The sequence below is a fragment of the Ahaetulla prasina genome, chromosome 2 (assembly GCF_028640845.1).
Source record: "Ahaetulla prasina isolate Xishuangbanna chromosome 2, ASM2864084v1, whole genome shotgun sequence".
NCBI lineage: Eukaryota > Metazoa > Chordata > Lepidosauria > Squamata > Colubridae > Ahaetulla > Ahaetulla prasina.
This window is the reverse complement of record NC_080540.1, coordinates 161,255,810-161,280,727: the sequence shown is the minus strand read 5'-3', so window position 1 is coordinate 161,280,727 and position 24,918 is coordinate 161,255,810. Positions and strand designations below refer to the sequence as shown.

The 24,918-nt window shown below is 40.1% G+C and overlaps 2 protein-coding genes across 5 annotated transcripts in view; both read right to left on the bottom strand.

Moving 5' to 3' along the window:
- Nucleotides 1–13,636, bottom strand: part of AMHR2 (anti-Mullerian hormone receptor type 2) — a 58,545-nt gene extending 44,909 nt beyond the window's left edge. The window contains exons 1-2 of the mRNA XM_058165771.1: nucleotides 13,476–13,636; nucleotides 12,065–12,221 (exon numbers count right to left, since the gene is read on the bottom strand). Of these exons, the coding sequence (XP_058021754.1) occupies nucleotides 12,065–12,107 (43 nt within the window). The 5' untranslated portion in view covers nucleotides 12,108–12,221; nucleotides 13,476–13,636. The remainder of the gene's footprint in view (nucleotides 1–12,064; nucleotides 12,222–13,475) is intronic.
- A 4,118-nt stretch (nucleotides 13,637–17,754) lies between these two features.
- The window catches only part of SP1 (Sp1 transcription factor), a 37,507-nt gene continuing 30,343 nt past the window's right edge, over nucleotides 17,755–24,918 (bottom strand). For all 4 annotated transcript variants that reach the window (XM_058165768.1, XM_058165769.1, XM_058165766.1 and 1 more), the window contains exon 6: nucleotides 17,755–24,371. In XM_058165768.1, the coding sequence (XP_058021751.1) occupies nucleotides 24,052–24,371 (320 nt within the window). In that variant the 3' untranslated portion in view covers nucleotides 17,755–24,051. The remainder of the gene's footprint in view (nucleotides 24,372–24,918) is intronic.

The following is a 24,918-nucleotide window of genomic DNA, read 5'->3' as shown; positions in this document are numbered from 1 at the left end:
CGATCCTGTGCGCTCCCTGGCTTTATGCTTTTTCTGAGCTTTGAACTTTCTGGGGCACAGGAAGAGTACCCTGATTGGCTGTCAGACTCCCAGAGGGTGGGGGTCTTAGCTAGCCTTGCTGCCTGATGTAATCTTCCCAGGTGTCATGTGGTGAGTTTCAGTTGCCAAATGGGTCCTATTATGTTGCAGATGATGGCCCATTGACAAAGGTGGGGAGAATGAGTTTCTACCTTTGACCCATTGACAAAGGTGGGGGGAGTGAGTTTCTGTCTCTGACCCATTGACAAAGGGGTGGGGGGTGGAGTCAGGAAGCTGCTTTGTCTTTAAAACATGTTTCTCCATTTCTCATCCAGGGAAATATATTCTGCCTTTTTATATATTTTCTAAAATATTTCATTCTTCTTGGAGGGGGGTGGGTGCTAACTTCCTACACTCCTAAATTTATTCATACTCCTAAATTGTTGAAATGTGTTGATACAGTGTAACAGTATCCACATGCCCTCTACCAAATTGTATTATTCGGTAACTTTTCTATATTCATTGCTGCTTTTTCTTTCATTCTTCACTGTAGTAGCAACAAGCCCTACATTTCCAACATACAGTGTTTTTTCTGCCAAATTAAAGATACAGAAGTTTAATTTTTTGTCACCCAGCATGCTCAGGGCCTCAAGATTAGAGATCTGTTCAAGTCTTAAATCTTGAATGAAATATGTACATTGGCACATATTTATTTAGGAAAGGGACTGAAGCAGTCCCATCGTTTTGTTGCAAAAACATACATAGAGGTACTCCTTGACTTAGGTAAAGGTAAAGGTTCCCCTTTCCTAACTCTAAGGGGTGGTCCTCATCTCCATTTCAAAGCCATCCGAAGAGCCAGCACTGTCTGAAGATGTCTCCGTGGTCATGTGGCCAGCATGACTAAACGCCAAAGGCGCACAGAATGCTGTTACCTTCCCACCAAAGGTGGTCCCTGTCGTGTCCCACTCCTCCGCTGATGGCCGGGTCGGGGAAGTCCGTATCAAGCGTGCCTCTGCAGCTCTGCCAAAGTCCTATCAGAGTTCTCAAGGCAGGCAGGAGACCAGGAAGTGACTTCAGCAAGATAAGGTAGACTTTGCCTGACTCAGAGAATGCCAGAAATCAGATCCTTTATATAGGCCATGGGGTGTGGCTCCATGACTCAGCACTTATCCAGGCCTGCCCCTCCCTTCCTTTTGCTGACGCCGCCTATCAATTCTCCTGAAGCGAGGATCTCTCCAGGCTCCAGCTGTTGGCAATTCACATTCCTCAGGCTCACATGCTATGGGGAAGGGGGAGGGGTCTAGTTGCTTCGTTTGCCTGGGCATGGAGCCAGGGCTGGGGGCTGGAGGCACGTCAGGCCCTTCGTCTTGCTCGGCCTGTCTGGGCATGGTGCCAGGGCTGGGGCCTGGAGGCATGCCAGGACATTTCTCAGCATTTGGCAGGAGATAAGAGGGACCCGGCTGCGGGGAAAGCGAGCGAGACACAACAGTCCCTATTTTTCTACTTGCATTTTTTATGTGCTCTCAAACTGCTAGGTTGGCAGAAGCTGGGACAAGTAATGGGAGCTTACCCTGTTACGCGGCACTAGGGATTCAACAAGCTCAGCATCTTAGCCACTGAGCCACCACATCCTTAACTTACAACCATCCATTTAAGTGACCATTCGAAGTTGTAATGGCATTGAAAAAAGTGACTTACAACTGGTCCTTGCACTTGTGATTGTTGCAGCATCCTGCTTGCTTAAAATTCGGGGGATTGGCAACCAGTATCTATTTAAGACAGTTGCAGCATTCCTGGGTCATGTGATCATCATTTGCATCTTTCCCAGCTGGCTTCCAACAAAGCAAAGTCAATGGGGGAAGCCGCTTAACATCTGTGTGAGTCACTTAAGAACTCCAGTGATTCGTTTAACGACCGTGGCAAAATAGGTTGTAAAATCAGGCCTGGTTCACTTAAGAACTGCCTTGCTTAACAATGGAAATTCTGATCCCAATGGTGGTTGTAAATTGAGGACTACCTTTACCTACATACATTTGGGAGAGCCAGTTTGGTGTAGTGGTTAAGGCATCAAGTTACAAACCAAGAAACTCTGCATGAAGCCAGCTGGATGACCTTGGTCCAATCTCTCTCATCCCTAAGGAAGGGCAATGGTAAACCACTTCTGGAAAACCTGCCAAGAAAACTGCAGGGAACAGTCCAGGCAGTCTCCAGGAGTCAAAACTTGACTAAAGGCCCACTTATATATACATATTTATGGAGTTAATATGTCTCTGCAATCATGCCTGACCGGTGGTGGGTTTCAAAAATTTTTACTACCAGTTCTGTGGGCGTGGCTTGGTGAGCATGGCAGGGGAAGGATACTGTAAAATCTCCATTCCCACCCCACTTCAGGGTAAGGCTACTGCAAAATCCCCATTTCCTCCTGATCAGCTGGGACTTGGGAGGCAGAGAATAGATGGGGGTGGGGCCAGTCAGAATTTTTACTACCGGTTCTCCGAACTACTCAAAATTTCCGCTACCGGTTCTCCAGAACTGGTCAGAACCTGCTGAAACCCACCTCTGTGCCTGACTCTCTGTGAGTTGCAGACTTCCAAAACAGCAATAGGAACAATATATGAACAGCAAAATAATAGAATAACAGCAGAATAAATAGCTGATCATGGCATTATAATTAGGAGACTGCCAACCAAGACTGAATAAGTTGCACAAGTTAGGGACAGTCATGTTACTATTCCCATTTTTGAAACATCATCTTGGAACATCATCTTAAAAATATCATTAACATACAGGTAGTGCTCAACTTGCGACCACAATCGAGCCCACAATTCATGTCGCTAAGTGAGATGTTTGTTGAGTGAGCTTTGCCCCATCTGATGACTTTTCTTACCACATTTGTTAAGTGAATCACCGCAGTTGCTCAATTAGTAACATGGTTATTAAGTGAATCTGGTTTCCCCATTGACTTTGCTTGTCAGAAGGTCACATGACCCCAGGACACTGTAAACCAGGGGTCTCCAACCTTGGCAACTTTAAGACTTGTAGGACTTCAACTCCCAGAATTCCTCAGCCAGCTTTGCTGGCTGAGGGACTCTGGGAATTGAAGTCCACAAGTCTTAAAGGGACCAAGGTTGGAGACCCCTGCTGTAAACATCATAAATGTGAGTCGGTTGTCAAGCATCTAAATGTAAATCACATGACCATGGGGATGCTGCAATAAATGTGAAAATAGTCATCAGTCACTTTTTTCAGTGCCACTGTAACTTCAAACAGTCACTAAGTGAATTGTTTTAAATTGAGGACTACTTGTACCTAGTTCTATGTTCCTTCCCCTCCCCCCAATTCCTCCCCCCCCCAATGCTTTAGGAACATTCTGATAAAGCTGGAGATGTTACAATTGTGAACCCCATTTATGGAAATATATGGCAGAGACATCCATTTTCATCTTCTATTTTGTTACTTTCCTGTATTTCCCGACTGCGTCTTTCCCTTTCATGCTTTCCATCAAGGAGGATAGCAATGAATAATGCACAAACCTCTTATGACTACCTCCCCTCTCCCTATCTGGGAGTATTCCTTATTTCATCCCACCATCAGAAGCATGGAAAGAGCCACATCAATAACACAGAACCGTGGGAGAGGGGAGGATCATAAACGTAGGATGCTGGGTTTCTAGAATTTCAGATGAAAAGGAATCCCTTCAATCCACAAGATCTTAAAACAGGGCTGCCGCATGAAGACCATGCAACGTTCTCATTAAACATGGATAGGAATGGACTGTATTCTGTGCTGCAGTTTATCCATTACCGAGTTCGTATTTAAGAGGCAAAAGAAAAAAAAACCCACTGAGGCTGCAAAAGAGAGAGAAATTACATTCAAGGCCACTTCCTAAAGTCCACTGTTTTTAGTTTATTGAATTTTAGCTGTTAGCCATATTGAATAAGTCTTTTAATAATGTTCTTAATTTTTATATTCTTGTTTTATTTGGCTGTAAACTGTAAAGCTTCTTAAAATGTTTCTTAATTTTTATGATATTTGTTTTTATTTGGCTGTAAACCGCCCTGAGTCCTTCGGGAGAAAGGCGGTATATAAATTTAATTAATTAATTAATTATTTAATTAATAAGAATCAACTGCAAACAGTAACATTTAAGATCTGATTTCTACAATTCCTTCCTCCCTATCCCCAAAATCATCGCTCTTAAAATCTGGGATCCTTCCCAAATATACCAGGGGGGAAAAAAATAGAAGACGGGAACACTGTGCATGCCATCTTGAGCTCCTGAATGAAAGCCAAATCTAATAAATAAATCAAAAAAAGCAGACTTCCACAACGTACTTATATCCATATGCATTGGGTCATGATATTAGTCATCTCAAATGAGACTATACTGGATGGGCAGTTATGAGAGTTATAATCCCAACACTTCTGGAGCCAGGAAATAATAGATCCATTGTGCTAAGGCCATGGTTCGTTCTCCCTGTTTGAGAGTATACAGGTAGTCCTCACTTACGACCACAATTGAGCCCAGAATTATTGTTGCTAAGTGAGACATTTGTGAGTTTTGCCCCATTTTGCGACCTTTCTTGCCATAATTGTTAAATGACTTACTGCAATTGTTAAATTAGTAACATGATTGTTAAGCGAATCTGACTTCCTCATTGATTTTGCTTGTCAGAAGGTCGCAAAAGGGGATCCCATGACCCGGGGATCCTGCAATCTTCCTAAATATGAACCATTTGCCAAGGATCTGAATTTTGATCACGTGACCATAGGGATGTTGCAAAGCTCATAAGCATGGGGGGGGGAAAACAGCCATGAGTCACTTTTTTCAATGCTGTTGTAACTTTGAGCAGTCACTAAATGAACTGTTGTATGTCAACAAGACTACCTGTACACCAGACCTGGGCATTTTACAGTCCGTTCTGATCTTTTGACTGACCCTGTCTGTTCTGCACGAGGTCAATCAGAAATTAGAAATCAAATGTAAATAAGATGTAATGTGTATTCTTACCAGTAGCAGCTAATCAAAACCGGTTCAGCCTATTGGTTCGGCTCTCCATAACAGTCCCAGTTTCTCAAGTGGGAAAATTAATTGCCTGCCCCTGGTATACAGTCAGTGGTGGGTTTCAAATTTTTTTTACTACTGGTTCTGTGGGTGTGGCTTGGTGGGCATGGCATGGCTTGTTGGGCATGGCAGGGGGAGGATACTGTAGAATCTCCATTCCCACCCCAATCCATGGGAAGGTTACTGCAAAATCCCCATTTCCTCCTGATCACCTGGGACTCAGGAGGTAGAGAATAGATCGGGGTGGGGTTAGTCAGAATTTTTACTACCGGTTCTCCGAACTACTCAAAATTTCCTCTACCAGTTCTCCAGAACTGGTCAGAACCTGCTGAAACCCACCTCTGTATACAGTATATGTGCAAGTTAGTAGCCTGCCCCAAAGCAATATTCTGGAAAAAAGCCTCATAGGAAGAAGAATCTACAGAATCGCTCAATGGAAAAGTGACAAAGTTTTCCAACCAAAAATGCCCCCTCTCTTCAGATGACCTTGATCTCTGTTAGTATCCCTGTTCCCTTTAAACCAGATGCTCTCCTTAACCCCTGTTTCTCTAGAAACATTGTGTGGCGTCAGACTTAGCATTCCTTGGGGAAATCATAGTCTAATAATTGGCAAAAGGAATCCCATGATAGAAAATAAGAGTATCAGTCTTTACATGGGAAGATCAGGAAATGCTAAGCTTTCCCGCTCAAATCTCTGGTAGCCAGCCCACTGCAAGTGTGGCTGTTAGACAAAGAAGGCAGGAATGGTGGGGGGGTTTTTTTGCTACACACTTACATAGTGCCTACTCTGACCTTATCTTCCTTGCTGCTCTCCATGGTAACTGCAGCTCCCGGGCATGATTCAGTGTAGAGAACAGAGAAAGCTGTAGATATCTCTGTAAGAAGAGCCAGTTTGCAGTCTTTTTCTCAGGCTGGGATGGGCCAAAAATAGACTGGAATGTACTGGGCAAGATTTCTAGATGACTTGCAGAAGATGTGCAAGCGATTGGCTTTTCAGTTTAACTCAAAAATCTTTCCCTGGTTTCTGAAATGACAGGGGTGGGGGTGGGAGGATTCAAGGGAAGGGAAAAATCAGGAACTTGAATATTTGGATGAAGCGGTTCTTCCTATCTCTGAGGTTTGGGGAAGATGTGTTTAAGCAAGTAGTTTTGCTCTGGCTACTGTGAGAGATTCCCGAGTAGAGCAAATACTCATGCTTGCAGTTTAATGTATTTATCTATTGTGCTGTGCTTACCCCCCCTTTCACCTCAGCGTGTATTTGCTCAGTGAGCTATTAGTCAAACACTTAAGTCCTAAGTAGTGAATCTTAAGGATTTAAAGTTGAGGGTTTTGTTTTGTTTTTTAAAGACCCTACAAACCTGGAATTCCTTTTCAGTCTGCTGCTCTGCAGATATTTTGATGTATAATTCCCCAAATTCACAGATGAGGAATTATAGCACAACATGCTTATTGGGGAACACATTTCTACAGATGCAAACACCCCCTCTATTTCCTGATCTCTTCTTTCCTTCAAAGAGGTAAAGCTAAGTATTATTAGAGTGACTGACACCTGGGTGATCCGAGTCGAAAGAATAGAAACCCGAGAGCAGCAGATTCAAATCTTCACTCAACTATGAAAGTAATTGAATGGACCTCAGCCAAACTAACTAGGTGTTATTTCCTTAGCCTACTTTACCTTCAAGGGTTGTTAGAAGGAGAAGATGAAATAGACAAAAGTCCTGTCAAAGTGAGTTCCTTTCAGCACGAATCAAAATATATCAAATAAGGTCTCCAAATAATCTCACTATGTCTAATAAAACATGACTGATATACCACTTAATAAGACACTTCAATATCTGAGATAAAGGATAATAAAATGCGCCCACCTCGGAGATAGAAGGTCTACTTATAATCCACCACATCTCTTAGGTTTAGGGAAGATGAGTTTAAGCAAGCAGAAGTGAAAGGCTACCAATTTGGAAAGGTTCCATTTGTTTTTGGCATGCATTTGCAAAGGTAAGTGAATACTTGTTACTACAAATTTCAAGGGAAGAACATACATCTCGGTGAGGCAATCCCCAATTTCATCTCTTTAATTCCCATACTCCAACAGGGAGTCTGGTTCAGCCATTCAGCTGGGAATCAGCCAGAGGTGAGACACCAGTTGACCAAAATGCACGTACAGATCAATCCTCAGAAACCATATCCACACATACAGTGTCTTTAAATTTGATGCATGTCAGACAAAGAACCACAGAAATAGCAGTTGCATCTTGAATTCTGTCCTCTACACTCAATCCCCATTTCCAATCTGGGCTAGTATGATTGATTAGTAAAATTTCGAAGTGGCGAACCCTACTTGAAGAAAATAGCATGTGCTTTATGATCTCCTGCCTTATGGCAAAAATATAAAGGATCCTGAAATTCATACTTTTGAACAGGAGCAGATGACAGAATTATTTCCCTAACTCACGTATTCTTACATTTTTTTTAAAAAAAATCCCACTACCCTTTGTTAGCGAGAAACAGAAAACACTCAAGGTGCTTGCTGATATTCTGTTTCCATTTCACCCTCGCTCCCCAGGGAAGATACCCTCGTTACATCTTCCATTTGTCCTCCTCACCTTGCATCTTGGCTTGAAGTTGTCCTTGGTTCAGGTCCCAGATGCCAAAACAGCACTGGTTGTGAGGACACTGGATCGTGCCATTGCGGCCATCTTCCAAGATTAAGCCCTGAAGATGCTCCAGTCCCTCAGCCAGAGCATTGGATCCATAGGAGACACAACTACGGTTTTTACTCAGGGCATCCGCATACCTACTTTGCTTCGCCAGCATCAAAAGCCAAAGGAGAAAGCTGTGGAACCCCATCTATTTTCCAGCAGCACCTGGTCTGGGTATGTAAACCCAGCTTGCCCGCTTTGGTGTCTCTCCTCCAGGCCCAGGTGGGAAGGACTTGGCAAGCTCCAGTGTGTGGGATGGGACTGACTCCTGTCAGCTAGTGACCACAAACGGACAGGGGAGGAGGCAATGAATGTAGTCAAGGAAGGACAAAAATGAACCTCTATTAGATCTGTCTTTATTCCTATGTTTCTGAGACACCATAGAAAGAAAGAAAATCACCTCCCACAAGACAGCTGCGTTCATCCTAGGAAAAATAACTCCCCTGCAAACTCAAGGAAAGAATGTGAAATGCCCTAAGTTGAGATATCAACTATATAGGCCAAGGACATCTTTTCAGGTTTAGATACACATGTGAATGATGCTTGTGGGAGGTAGACAGAATAGCATTCGGAGGTGGTTATCAGCAAACCTTAAAACCCATTTAGACAGATCTGTTTAATATGTTGCACATTGCATGTTTACAAGACTAGAATTTGGAGGAGAAGCAGTGTCATAAAAACCACAGAAATGCAGTATTATCAATATGAAACAATCCACCTCCGGTATATTGTATCTTGGTTATCCATGTCTAAGTGTATGTAGCTGTTTAGCTTTGTAGAACCAGTTAATTAGCTAGAAGTACATATGACCCTGAGAAAACATCCAGCTGCTTTGAAACACTGATTAGAGTTGGAGATGTGTCCCCTCCCATCTTGACAGAGGTCTGACCATAGGAACACTTCAGCGCTATAATAAAACTGCACATTTCCATCTTCTTCTTCTTCACATTTTAAAAAACCTTTTCTATTTCCTAAATGTGGGGACAGACAATGGCTTTGGTAAGCAAGACAAGGAAACAACCTACCTAAGAATTTGGAGACCTCTTATCAATCATAGCAGATTGTTCTGAGCTATCTGGCCAACTGTAGGCCAACTTAGCTCAGCTGCATATATGCAGACTTTGAAAAGCCTAAACTTGGGTTTCTCAACTCCAACATAAATACTGTATCATGTGTATAGGCTAGGCTAATGTCTGTCTAGAAACTAGATTAACAGATTTTAACAGAGTTGGAAGGGTCCCTGTAGGTCATCTAGTCCAACTGCCTCCCCCCCCACCAAAGCAGGACACCCTACACCATTTCTGACAGATGGCAGTCCAGTCTTTTCATGAAAGCCTCCAGTGATGAAGCTCCCACAACTTCTGAAGGCAAGCTGTTCTATTGGTTGATGGTTCTCACTGTCAAAAAATTCCTCCTTATTTCTAGGTTGAATCTCTCCTCGGTCAGTTTCCATCCATTCTTCCTTGTCTGGCCTTTAGGTGCTTTGGAAAACAGGTTGACCCCCTCCTCTCTGTGGCAGCCCCTCAAATATTGGAACACTGCTATCATGTCTCCCCTGGTCCTTCTCTTCCGTAGACTACCCATGTCCAGTTCCTGTAACCGTTCTTCACGTTTTAGCCTCCAGTCTCCTAATCATCTTTGTTGCTCTTCTCTGCACTCTTTCTGGAGTCTCAACATCTTTTTTATAGTGTGGTGACCAAAACTGGATGCAGTATTCTAGATATCCTAGCATTGCCAGAATTCCTGCCTTTACAACTCCCTGGATTCTTGACCATTCTAGAATTTGGGAGATGTAGTTGGAGCTTATCTTGTAATTGGGCACCAGGTTGGAGTGGGCTGATTTAGGGAACTGAGGCACAAGGCCAGTTGTGGCTCTGCTCCAATTACTTTCTCCCAGGTTTTAGCTCATTTTCTGTATAACGGGAATCTCTCTGTATTGAAAAATTCAGGTACATCGAAACATGCATAAAACTCTTTCATAGCACACCATACAAATGGACACAGAATATAATGACTGTTATTCTAAAAAGCCACGTTCAGTTTTTAGTTACTGTAGAGAGAGATGAATGTCCCTGTATTGATTACTGTTACAGTCAGAATGAACTGGTTTCAAGTGATGTGGGGGGAAAAATTATGGTCAGCTGCTACATACAACTGTCTCTGTACAGGTAGTCCTCGACTTATGACCACAATTGAGCCCAAAATTTATGCTGCTAAGTGAGAAATTTGTTCAGTGAGCTTTGCCCCATTTTAGGACTTTTCTTGCCACATTTGTTAAGCAAATCACTGCAGTTATTCAATTAGTAACACGGTTGTTAAGTGGATCTAGCTTTCCTATTGACTTTGTTGGTCAGAAGATTACAAAAGATGATCACATGACCCCACATGACCCCAGAACACACCAACGGTCATAAATATGAGTCAGTCATAAATATGGTCAGTCATGACCATGGAGATACTGCAGTGGTCATAAGTGCAAAAAATGGTCATAAGTCACTTTTTTCAGTGCCATTGTAACTTCGAATGGTTATTAAATGAACTGTTGTAAGTCAAGGACTACCTGTACATGAGGTCAGCTACAATGTAATGACAAAGGTTTTCTTATGGACAGGTTGCTAAAAAGATTGTTATTTGAATGGGTATCTGATTGCAAGCCCTGTGCTCTAATCCTGTACTACTTGTGTAAAAAGAGAAACTATTTGTATAAAATTTATAATTAAAAATCTGCTTTTGGGCATTAGAATATGTCCCGTGGCAACTTTTAAAAGATAAAAAAGTAACCGATGGAAATTTGTCAAGGGGAAATCCCATCGCAAACTAAGGAGAAATCTCCTGACAGAGAATAATTAATGAATGGAACAAAATGCCTCCACAGGTTGTGGGTGTTCCATCGCTAGAGATCTTTAAGAAGATCTTCCATTTCAGACAGACAGCCATTTGTCTGAAATGGCATAGGATCTCCTACTTGAGCAGGGGTTTCGATTAGATGACCTCCAAGGTCTCTTCCAACTCTTGTTATTCTGAAAGTCTAGGGATCTTTATACCAGGGGTCTCCAACCTTGGAAACTTTAAGACTTGTGGACTTTAACTCCCAGAATCCCTCAGCCAGCAAAGCTGGCTGAGGAGTTCTGGGAGTTGAAGTCCACAAGTCTTAAAGTTACTAAGGTTGGAGACCCCTGCTTTATACCACATAATTTTCCACTGAAATGCCCAAGGTATTTAGAATTTTGTTGGAAATTAATCAACATTGCTGTGATAGCACAGGACAACAGTTTTTATGGGAGAATTTCCCATAAGAAACATGTATTTCCCAAGCTTGGTCATCGTCAAGAAATATGGAATACAACTCCCAGCATTCATAGGTACTTGGCCATTTGGCTAGACATCGAAGCTGCTCTTAAGCCTACATTTAAGCCATGATGCCTGGGACGTAAAGTCCAAGATACCCACAAAGATGAGGGAAGTCTGATCTATATCTGGTGATTGGCCTCTGGTTGGTTTTTTCCAAAGCTACATCTTAAAGAGTATATTTGTCTCAGACAGTAGCGAAATCCAATTTTTTTTTACTACCGGTTCTGTGGGCGTGGCTTGGTGGGCATGGTGTGGCTTGGTGGGCGTGGCAGGGAAAGGATACTGCAAAATCTCCATTCCCTCCTCACTCTGGGGCCTGCCAGAGGTGGTATTTGCTGGTTCTCCAACTATTCAAAATTTCCACTACCGGTTCCCCAGAACCTGTCAGAACCTGCTGGATTTCTCCCCTGGTCTCAGTTACCCCAAATTCCATTTCCCCATCCAATAGTATGGTATGCAAGGGTTTCTGTATTCTCCTATTTCCTTTTGGTTGCTTAAAAACCACAATCCCGCAATGGCATAAAGAGAGCTGAAGCAGCTTTGGTTGGTGGTGTAAACACTTCTGTGGAATGCATCAATTTTTCCAGCTCCACTTCACTTTACTTTATGACCATCTTAATGCTCTGTCATATTCAGGATGATAAATAATTTTGTTGTAGTCAAAGCATACTCCTCCCTTTTCAGTACTCAGTATTGGTCCTTCCCAGGTTTGCCTGTATCTGCTCATGTTAAGAACAATAAATATTCCTCGAATAAGGACATGGGGATCTATCAAGAGCGGGTTCTTACTTTCTTTGCACTAGAATTCTCAAGATTCTCACTTCGTGGCAAGTGGCGTAAAATGACAAAGAATCATCTCAAAATTGCAGATCTTAGTTATGACAGCTCAGGGGAAAAGGAAACTGGTCTCCAGGTATTATCTTTTGCTCACCTGGCTGGAGTTGCTGGGACTGATGATTAATCCAGAAGGCCATAGCTATCCCACCATAAGTAGTGGTTAAATGACCTTGATTATCTCAAGGGCATTTGTATCTTGATCAATCCCCAAAATCTTTCAATAAATCCCAGGAAGCAGCAGACAGAAAACCCTGCGGGGGGGAAAAAGACAAATGATCTCTTGCTTCCAAGAATATAATCTGGATTATAAAGCCCATTGTTTTATTTACAGTACTTAAGCTACAAGCAGTCACAGATTTAAATGCTCCAACACTGGAAATTTTTAATTTTAATTTTTAATTTTAAATTTTTTTAAATTTTTAAGAAAATGTTGGATAACCATTTGTCTGAAATGGTGTAGGTTTTCCTGCCTGGGCAGGGGGTTGGACTAGAAAACCTCCAAGGTCCCTTCCAACTCTGATATTATTATTATTATTTATCCAGATAAGGGTCAAACAGGTTTTGCCCTTTGATCCAAGTTAAAATTACCATTTCAGCCAAGGCCTTGATCAAATTCTCTCCAAATACCTACAACTAATCTTTTTCTACAGATTTTTAAAATACCGGTCCCCCTCTGTATACACTTTCTTGTCCTTGTTTTTATTCTAGATTTCCAAAACTATTCATGGTGGTGAACGGACAGCCGACTTTCCTACAGCCAACATAGCAATGCTGCCCTCTTGAGTTAATTGCAGCGTAAAAACAGCCATGTTCGGATAGGGCACTCTGACTCGAATCATTTCAGTATTCAACTGGAAGTCATACCTGAAGCACTGGTCATAACTTGCTTTTAATCTTTATATATTTGTTTTTATCAGGCTTGTCACGTGAGAATTATCCTGTCTCCAAGTCGGAGAAATGGAGAAGGCACGCTAAGAGAAAACTTACTTCCACGTACAGTAACCCAGACTACCTTCTAGTATGAAAATAGCAGTAGCACTTAGACTTATATACCGCTTCACAGTGTTCTACAGCCCCCTCTAAGCAGTTTACAGAGTTGGCATATTGCCCCCAGCAATCTGGGTCCCCGTTTTACTGACCTTGGAAGGCTGAGTCAAAAATGATCCCTTCGTATGTACTTGGAGGTTGGTTGCCCCCTAAAACACCAAGCTAAAAAACTGGTGTTGGTCCGCAAAAACAGAGTCGCACAATCAGAATACAAAAGGGTTGGAAGCGACTTGGATTCATTAGAAATCCACACCTACAGCATTCCCAACAAATGGCCATCCAGTTTAAATAATACCCTCCAGTGAAGTAGTCTGCCAGCTTCCATAGGACTTTTGTTGTCGTTGAAATTTTTCCTTATGCTTTACTCCAGAAACAAATCAGCCCTACATTTTGCACGACAATCTTCTTTCCGCCTATACTCTTTCCCAGTTAAATATACTCTGCCTCTTCAACCATACCTCATAGCTTATTCTTTCCAGGCTCCTTCATCAGATTGCTGTCTTGCAACGTTACCGTTCTTCCTCAAATGCAAGACCCAGAAGAGGATCCAGAGTTCTAGGTGTGATCCGACTAATGCAGAAGAGAGTAGAACGGTGACTCTTCTTGACTCTGTTTCTGTTGATGAAGCCTAGGATTGCTTTTTTGCAATTACACTGTAGCTTGTGATCCACAAGGATACCACTTCCTGGGCTTCCTCCCCACACATACACACACCACAAGGTTCAATTTATAGCGATCTGGATGAAGTTTGCCTTCTAAACATATTTTCCCACTTCCTGTAAGATACAGCTCATCTATTGCCAGAATCTCAGAAGCACCTCCCAAGTGCAAAATCACCCGAAACCTTACTAATGGCAACTACTATATAGCCAGCTGTTTTATTTCCAATATTGTTTTCTCTATTCCCAAATTCTTTGATGCTATAGAGTAAAGTAAACATCACTTGGGCTTCCAGGCCCTTCAGCCTCCTGCCCAGGACTTCATAGTCCTTTCATATATGTTCCCACATGGATCATTTGGGTTTGGTTCTGCAACCCAACAAGACAGACACAGACTTCAGAGGATAATTAGAACTGCAGAAAAAACAATGGCTACCAACCTGAATTCCATTGAGGACCTGTATACTGCATGAGTCAAAGAGGGCTGTGAAAATATTCACAGATCCCTCACATCCTGGACATAACTGTTCCAATTCCTACCATCAAAACGACACTACGGAGCACTGCACACCAGAACAACTACACACAAGAACAGTTTCTTCCCGAACACCATCACTCTGCTAAACAAATAATTCCCTCAACACTGTCAAACTATTTACTAAATCTGCACTACTATTAATTTTCTCATCGTTCCCATCACCCATCTCCTTCCACTTATAACTGTACGACTGTAACTTTGTTGCTTGTATCCTTACGATTGATATTGATATTATTTCCTGATTGCTTATTTGTAGCCTATGACTATCATTAAGTATTGTACCTTAGAACTGTAGATGAACATATCTGTTCTTTTATGTACACTGAAAGTATATGCACCAAGACAAATTCCTTGTGTGTCCAATCACAATTGGCCAATAAAAAATTTTTATTCTATTCGATTCTATTCTATTCTATTCTATTCTATTCTATTCTATTATCAGAAGAAAGGGTTAATGGTCAGTGAGCACAGAGCATGTGCCCCAATATAAGATGAAATAAGGAAACAATTTAACTGAATTTTCAATGGCACAGCATAACACGGCCATAACATTTGGAATTGCAGACCGAATTTCAAGTTGAATTATGTACAGACGCCGAACATATAATTGCCAAAATGTATAAACTCTTGCTGAAATATGAAATGGAAGAGGAACAAGTGAAAGAGCGAATGATAAAATGGACTAAGCATTTTGGTCATAACATATTGTCGTAACAGTGGGAAAACATGTGGTTGAAAGGATTGAAATTCACATTATTTTATTCCATAAGAGTATTTTTACAAAATACATTACAAAATATCATATGCTGTTGATGATTCCAGAAAAATGATCTAGAATGTACCTCAAAGTTGAAAATATGGATAACATTGAGGATCATTTTATCATCTTTGAAGAACTTGTAAAAAAGCCAGAAAATTTTGGGTTCAAGTACATATATTGATTACAAACAATTTTAAAGATAAAGATTTAACTGAAACCATTTGTTTTGTTGGGATTAATGGAGAGACAACTAGAAAAAAAAAACTATGGAAGATTGTCTTTATATATGATCACTGTTGCAAGACAAATAATGTACAAATAATGGAAAGATTCTGAAACACCCAGAATGAAGAAATGGTTTGTGACGCAAGTACAGGGATGGCAAAATTGTTTATTTAGAAAAAGATGAATCTCTGGAAATCCTTACAGACTTTTTACTGAAAAAAAAGAAATCAACTGATAACGTATAGATTTGATGATTAGAAAGGAAACTTTGACATGACCAGAGATAATAAAATATAACTATAACTGCTGTTCATGAAGATTGGTACCGTTTCCACCAAAATAAGACATCCCCTGATAATAAGCCCAATTGGGCTTTTGAGCGCATGGCAGTAAGGCCATGTGCTTATTTCAGGGTTCAAAAAAATATAAGACAGGGTACGGTAGCATCTTATTTTTCCTCTTTATTTCATTTTCACTTTATTATGTTTCTATCTCCTACCCTTAACTTAAAATGTGTATTATTTTCACTCTATGGGAAAATTATATGGGTAGCACTCGACTTATGACAATTGGGTCCACAATGACTGTTGCTAAGCAAGGTAGTTGTTCAATGAGTTTTGCGCCACTTTATGACTTTTCTTGCCAGTTGTTAAGTTAGCAACATGGTTCATAAGTGAATCTCCCTCACATCCTGGACATAAACTGTTTCAACTCCTACCCTCAAAACAACGCTATAGAGCACTGCACACCAGAACAACTAGACACAAGAACAGTTTTTCCCCGAAGGCCATCACTCTGCTAAACAAATAATCCCCTCAACACTGTCAGACTATTTACTGAATCTGCACTACTATTAATCTTCTCATAGTTCCCATCACCCATCTCCTTCCACTTATTACTGTGACTGTAACTTTGTTGCTTGTATTCTTATTTATATTGATATATTGATCAATTGTGTTGTAAATGTTGTACCTTGATGAACATATCTTTTCTTTTATGTACACTGAGAGCATATGCACCAAGACAAATTTCTTGTGTGTCCAATCACACTTGGCCAATAAAAAATTCTATTCTATTCTATTCTATTCTATCTGCCTTCCCCATTGACTGGCTGTCAGAAGTTTGCAAAAGGTGATCATGCGACACCAGGACACTGCAATTGTCATAAAAAACATGCCAGTTGCCAAGCATCTGAATTTTGATCATGTGACCATGGGGATGCTGCAATGGTTGTGTGAAAGTGTAAAAAACGGTCAACTCACTTGAAATTTCCAATGCCATTGTAACTTTGAATGGTCATTAAATGAATGGTTGTTAAGTCAAGGGCTATCTGTATAGAGCAGGTCTCCCAGAAAATAGGGATACTTGACGAAACTATTTGGCTAACGAATTGTTGCTTCTCTGACTCAAAGTAGGAAGTTTTCAGTCGTTTATTGCATCACTTCCTCCTCTTGGGGACAGGAGCAGAAATCTTTCTCTTCCCAGAGTGCGTTGGGTCCTCTTCCTTACTTTTTTCAACCAGGGCTCCATCTGAATCTCAATCTAATTCAAATTAATCTGTTATGGACTCAATCAGTAATGGTTTAATAATAAAATCAGCAAAACAAGAAAGGGATGGCTTTAAAAAGAAAATATTTTAATAAGAGATTGGAAAAAATAACCCCCAAGAGGTGGTGAGTGAGGGCTTCAAAGAATCAAAATTCCCATACTTTGGTACATTTAGAAGAAAATCCACCCTCAAAGAGCGTTATGGGGACAGTTTGGTGTAGGGATTAAGGCATCAGGCTAGAAACCAGGAATTCATTTCTAGTTTCAAGTCCTGCCTTAGTGCAAAGCTTTACCAACAGAAGAGAATAAATATAGCTCAGAATTGAACTGTTGGAGTCCTTGGTGCTCTATGAGCTTGGTTGTTTGCTTGCAAACATTTCATCACCTAGCTAGGCAACATCATCAGTGCGCGTTAGCGTGGGGTTTGCTCCTAGTATATTGGAGGGGAAGTGGCTTTCTCTTTGGTAGTTGTCAATTAGAGTATCGTTTTACAGAAAACAAATCTTATGGTTTTGTTTATATTCATATGGTTTCCTTTTATCATATGCACTGAAGAACTTGATTGCTGACCTAAGATAAACCAGTAAAAACACTTCTAAAGGGACATATTTTGACCACATTCTGTTGTCATGTAATTTTTTTTTATACTGTATAAATTTCTTACCCATGAAAATTTTTCGCTTTTGTAATTATATTCTAAGATAATGTTGCTTCAGCATCTCATTTGTTTTCAACAATGACTCCGAGCCTCATGCAGTTCCTATAAGTATCCTTAGAAAATTAAGGCAGGCTGCAGTTCAGTATTGTATCTAAATGTTTAAGGAACACTATTAGATGTTTAACAGTCAGCTGTCATTAGTAAAATATGAAGCCAGCAATGTAAAATAACCAGAAACATGAAACAATATGAAACCACGATTTTTCAGTGAGTTACAGCAAAACACTGGGGCAAAGTAGAAGAGAAAAGACATACACAATCCATATGGCCAGCCAGATTAAATACAAACTCTGTAGATACTTGTTTATTCCTTTCATTTAAAAAATGTAATCAGTATACAAAGGAGGCAAACTATTTTAATCTTTGTACAAAAATAGCACTTTTTAAAAGTGTTTCAGACATCATTACATAGGTAATTGGATTTTTTTTTTTAAAAAAAGCATATACATTATTACAAGATAAAACAAACAGTCTTTTACATAGAATAGACAAAATTATTTTATTGCCAGTGTTACAGGTTGGCTTAAGTGACTGCAGAGCTGTGCTATAAGCACCAGGAAAACAAAAATAATAATTAAAAAAAATGCATCCACCTTAGATCACTTCTCATTTCCCCACTTCCTGGGAAGAAATATAGAGGCAACCATGTTACTATGGAAGAGAATTTCAAGCTATTGGAGGTGATGTAAAAGTACATGCACTATTTCATGGAATCTGAGCCCAAATTCCCTCCTGCCCAACCACCACCACAAAGCATGTGAAAAGCAAGTGCTCATCCTTTTGCCAGTGGCTTAGGAAAATTAAATTAATTACTGGACACCTGTGGACCATTTAAACTGGATTGTGACAAGATTTTAATATAGAAAAGTCTGGCTCAAGGCACAAAATGCTACAGAGATCTCTTAAGGCTGATGGCATTGGCTTTAACTATGTACAATTCTTGTTTATAAAAGGAAAGGCACATTTTATTTCAAAAAACAGCATTGCAAGTAATTTTAAGATAATATAAAAATTAAACAGGTTTCACCATCTGGAAGAAGGAGGTTCCTTTTATGTACACATTTTATATTAAGGCCAGTTTGTATAAACAGAGGCTCAGTAAAGCTTTTCCAAGACCCAGCTTGCAACTACGTGTTTAAACGATCCTCAATTAATAATATTCTTGGAATTGAGACACATTCTCACATGCAGCATGGGTCCAATTAATGGCTACCCTTCTCTCACTACACAGTCGTTTTCAAAATTCATGAAGCCCTTCCAACTGTGATGGGAAAGTATTCAATAAGACAACAAACCTCACCCTAAAGAAATAGCCTCCAGAAAGGGATGCTCTTTTTTGCTTTTTAACCAAACACAACTCAAGTCCGCCAATAGTGCTGATCATACAAATAACTGAGCTTTGTTCTGAGCATACACACACACAGCACAAAGGATATTATTTTTTGTGTGTGTTTGTGTGAAAACTGAATGGGGCCCTTTGTAAGCAGAGGCCATCTTTTGGAAGCAACAGACATTCTCAGTTCAGCAGATAACCAAGGATCACGCTATCGTTCTGAACGGATCACAAGAACAGTCACTGCAAACAATGTTATAAAACGAAACAGAAAAATGAGGGGAAGATGGCACCAAATGGGGATGCCACTGCCGCTTAAAAGTGTGGACAACACCTTTTTTAAAAAAAAAATCTAAATGATAAGACTCCAAAGGGAAACAGAAGGTAGGCCAGATCCTTCTGAACCAAAGGCTTTCCTACATGGCTACCCATGCGGAGAGATTGAATTTCTCCAAGGGCACTATTTCAAATAGCCGACATCTCTTATACATCAAATAGCACGCATCTCTTATAAACACTCGTGGTTACATTAAGACTTTAAAGATTCTGAGTTCTTGTCTGCTGAGCTAAAACCAAATGATGCAAGCAGACCACTTTTGCGACAGAAGAAAAATCTTTAGTGATGCTACAGTACGGGTGGCAATTCATGTCTCGGGGCATTAAAAAAAGAAAGAAAACTATCAGGAGTTTAAATGGAATGCAAAATTAGAACTTCAACACGGTGCTACCGAAAAGTGTCCCAGGCTTGCCAAAGAGGCAACCCAGGTGGTCTCGAGCCAATGATAATTTCCATAGAAAATGTTTGATTTTGACTTTTTTTTTTTTGAGTTCCAGGAAAGGCACTTGCTGCATGTTCTTCTGTCAATTTTTCTGTAACTGCTATTATGTTCAGTGATAGTACACATAAGAGCCTATTTCAGACAATATTATTTATACATAAAAGAAAGAGAGAAAAAAACCTGAGTTAAATATTTCTCTCCTTGGTTGAAAACCAAGAGAGCATTTTTAGGTCGGGGGGGTGGGAGGGGGGAAAATAAGGGACAGATATGTAAGGAATTCAATGCTGCTATGCAATATAATCTTTGTAAAGATCACTTTCCTCCATACTCTGCTAAATATTTGGCATATACCATGCATACATTTACTTTGGACGTTGCAGAAAATACCTTCAATTCTAGCAGAAACACAGAAAAAGCCTGTGACAAAAAAAGGCACACACAAAGAATAGCAATTGTCACCGGGTGCTGCAATGAGATACTGTTTACACCACTTAGGAGAAATAAATACTGCCGTCTTCCAAAGGACCTAAACTCCCCGGTATTCCCCAAACAGAATTCTTCCATGCACCCAGCTCATTTTCCAGATTTAGATTATTACAAATAAAAATGTTCACCCTCTCTCCTCATTTCTGCCCTTTGAAAGTAAAGAGATTTATAATAGCGTCTTCCCTTTCCTTAAGGGTTCACACTTCACAGATTTATTGGATTTCTATCACTAACTAGGAACCCTCCTTCTGGCTTCCTGAGTTGTAGCAATAGTTGTAAACTAAATATTGCTCTTTAGAAAACAAACAGGAGCCAAGGAAGAGAGACTCATATATATCTTCTGTGATGGCCAACCTGAGACACCAGACTCAGAAAGTCTGTCAAGACAAAAAAATATATATTCATTTACAGATTATAGATGGATTCCTTCTACAAGTCAAACTGAACTGAGCGAGAAAGTAATGTTCAAAATAACAAGAACTGTCCAGTGCATTTAAAAAAAAAAGGATGCCATTTCCTCAGTTGTGTAAATGTGTAAATGTGAATAGATACAGACCAGTGTAGCACTTGAGAAAATGCTAGTGGTATTGTCTGTAGCAGAAGAAAAAACGATGAGGTCATAACAGCATTCCATTAACACCACATCTGCTAGGAAAACAGATACTTGAGAATAGATGCCATTAACAAGCACAATCTGGCATTATAGGGAAGTTTAAAGAGGGGAAAAAAAGTCAGCTATTCTTTCAGAAAGTGGGAACTATCTATCCTGCAATCCTTCATAAGCATATACATATTGGGTGTATAATAAGTCTGTGGGTGTTTTGGGCGTATAAAGAAAAATGGCATGAGATCTGGGGCATTTTTAGTTTTTTTTCTTAAGAACGTATTTCTCCTTTCCCAAATTTGAAAAATCAAATGACAACTCGGGCATTATAGATATCATACTGCTCTTCCCCCCACCCCACCCCCAAAGAAATAACTGCTCCTAAGACAACCTTGAAGCAAGGGGTTTAAAATAGCAAGAATAAGCCAGCAGCCTGAGGTATGGGGCAATTTATTTATTGCTGCATACTATATGGGGCTAAATTTATCTAGAACATCAAGCTCCCTTCACTGTGGCAAATAATGTCTGTATCCAATTATTTCAGTAATGGCATTACAGTACTTGAAATCTATCATAGTAAAAACCATCTTCTATCAGACTACAATCCTTGAGTCTCTGGAACATCCAATTCCAAAACCCTAAAACATTCTCTTGCTTTTGAGTTTGCACTGTATTAGAAATACAATCTGCTTTGTCTCTGATCTGACAGCAATACCCAGAAGATCACAAATCCTTACTTCTGTGACAAGGAAACTCTTAATAAAATGCTTGAGTTACATACTTACTCAGTCCTCCTGGTTGTACATTACTTCATATTTGTTATATGTTTCTTATATTTGTTGTATGTTTCTTATATTACCGGTATAAGTCTGCCCTTTCCAATCCAATTCATCAAAATGAATAAGAGAAATCGTAGAGAAAAAGGGAAAAGGCTAAGCACCGAGTGATAATTTCACCTCACCCAAAATAGATTGAGCAAAATCAATTCACCAGTGCAAATAATTCACAAGCACTACAGAAGTCAACAATTTACACCATGGCTTTCTTGTTTTTGATATGCTTTAAGATGCTTACACTTTTTGGTCTTGTTTCCATCCTCTCTCAGCTCAACAAGCAGCATTTGTGAAACAAGATATTCTTTTTAAAAACTCACACAAGATCGTGAAAGCGCTATCCAACTCCAGGTAAGGGACTCCAAGGATCTGCAGATGCAAGCACCTGGATAATTTTGGGGACTGTTAATCTTAACTCCAGCGTTGTCCTGAGGAAGGAAAAATGATATTTTCTCCCTGTCCCTGATGAAAACGATGTTGTAATTCAGCTCTTCTTAGGCAGAGAGGAGGAGGGTCAACACAATAAAAGGAAAACAGGACAGGACATGGCAAGAGAGGCATCAAAATGTTACCAACACAACACTTTATACTGAAGGCAGAGAAAAAATAATAATAAACTGGCTTTTATGTTACTGAGGAGTGGAGTGAAGTGATGAGAGAACATCAGAGCAAAGCAACGGAAGCAACATATAATGGCCAACTATAATACCCCAACAACAATTCATGGACCCTTTTGTGAACTTTCTGCGGTGTAGAAATTCACTATGCACATAACCAGCATTGAAGTATGCAAGAGGCAGAAGCTTCATGAAGGCTTTGTAACAATTAAAAAATTCCCTCAATACTTTAATAAAACAAAATCTGTTATGCTAACGGAGGAGCTGCCTTGTTTTAAGTAGCAGAGGGAAAAGGACATAGGACTGATCAGCTGAACAATCTGGTAAAGTACGGAACAATTTGTCTAGGTGGTTGACTTTAAACACAAGAGATTTTAGGAACTGTCTGAACACTTACTGGGGTGGAGGTGAGTGTCATAAGGCCCCATTCCTTAACAGAGATTCCGCAAATACTCTTCCCCATCATTTTTTTAAATCTTGTAAGCACTGGCCTTCTTCACTTATTTCTTTGGTATTTGAACTTCCACTTTAGTTCCCTTTGTTGCAATTTCCTCATAATTGTTCTCATATGTAACCTCATAAAGGGAGCAAGCTGGCTAGCAAGCACTAAATTGCTAAAAAGAAGTTACAAATAGGAGATACAAAAGCCAATTCATAATTTATTCTCAATGGAGTGCCCAGCAACTGAGCCAAATATTGGATCATTTGTCAATTTGGAAAGAACTGGGCAAGTCCCTTAGTGTTTCACAGCAATGCAGTAACTCAAGCTAAAAGAACCCAAACTTACATTTTTTCCCCCTTAAACTACATGGCCATAGCATTGTCAAGATCTCAAACGAAGCACAACAGAGTCCAATACCATAGTTCCAACTTCCGCTGTAGTAAAATAGCTTGAGTAGAGCCATAACACATATAAAAATCTTTCCACCACACCCTTAAGGTTTCTGGTATTCTTAAGAGTGTATCCCCTGGATCATATGCATGCACAAATACTTTAAAAAAAAGAGGATTCACTGCTTTACACTAGGGACTGAAAATAATTCCCCTTGGGCTAAAAGTTGAATTCATGCCTTTGGAAGGGAAGGGATGTAAATTGTGTGTCACATTTCCATCTTTCCTAGGCTCATTTTCCCTTGCAAGTTCTGAACACACAGTGGGTCATGGACCCTACCACTTTGGGTAGGAAAAAAGGCGACAGGGACTTAAATAGACACTCCTTTCTCCAAACAGAGAGAAATGGAAATTATCAGGAAGTAACTTTTTAAAAAAAGGTACAGGTAGGTATGAGAGTCTGATCAAGTAAGGAAGACAACATGGGGTGGAGGGGGAGGAAGACAAACCTAAAAGTTAAACATAAGAAAAGCTAAATTATATATATTTTTATAGTTACAATTAAAATGCAATATAGCATCTGAACATAAGCCTGAGCGCCGTTTAACAGCTCAATAAGTTCCAAGTTAAGGCATCTGAACTACAACCAAGGACTTTGGTTGCAGCACTTTTTAATCTCTTTCATCCAAAAGAACATATTTTATAATTTTATATAATTACAATAATAATAACAATAATAATATAGATTTTTTTCCTGCTAAAAAGTATTTCAATGATCATATACATTTAGAACCAAGGCATGATGGCATTGGGGTACCTAATAAAGGTGAAGAGACCTAATGGGGGAGGGGAAGAAAAAGCAAAAACAAAAATTACTCAATCAGTTCTGGGCCATCCCCATTTCCCAAGTATTCACTCTAGGCATCACCAGGCAGACCTATACAGCAAGCAGACCTTATTCTGCACACAATATTCCTGGGAGACAGAAATGGTATCTGAAAGCTAGATATGGCAGCTGAGTCCCCATCTTCTGTCACTTCTGTAATAAAAGGCATCTCTTGGATCTTGAGAATCCACACATTTATACAAGATCAGACAGATCCTCAGAATCCATTGCCACTGATGTTGATCGACTGGAGATCAGCCACTTGCATGACATTGATGCCACTGCTTGCCAGGCGCGCGATGCCTTCTGGGCAGATGGCTTCCATGGCCACCATATTGGTTGCAATGAGGGCCGAAGGTGCTGCCCCACCGGCGCTCTCGGCAGAAGCATTCGCATCAATGGCGACTGCGGAGACGTCCATAGCCACATTGTTAGGTGCGCCTGCCTTCTTGTTTTGGTGGGTCTTGATGTGCTTAGAAAGATGGTCGCTCCTCATGAAGCGTTTGGGACACTCAGGACAGGCAAATTTTTTCTCTCCTGAAGGAAAAAAACAATCATGAATCCATTCGCTCGTTTCATTCTAAAAACATAGCAGTCCAACGTCTTCCCATCAGCAACTGTGTCCTGTTTATAGACAATCAGCAAAAAGTGTATCAAGCCAGCCAGAGATGGCTATCCATTCATGCTCTCATAATCTCCAGTTTAGGTTACTGAAATGGGCATATGCAGGACCCTAATTTAGCAGCAAATACTTACAAACGGCAAACTCAGTGACACTTATTCCAGCTCTATTTCTTTCTCAGAGCTGTACAAACCTTATTATTTTTAGACCTTATTTATATCAAGACAAGCTTTTATCTACATAAGCCTCTTTTAAAGATCTTTAGGATGATTTACATAAAATTAACAATGGTGATGATGGTGATGCCCAATGTGGGAGCCTATTTTGTTGTGGTTTCTTTTTGGAGAGTAAATTTCATCAGACATCAGTCTTATGCCATCACCAGTCATATGCCTATAATCACTTGTTTTTCCCCATTCTATGAAGATATTTCAACTTTGTTGCCTTCAACAAATATTAGAC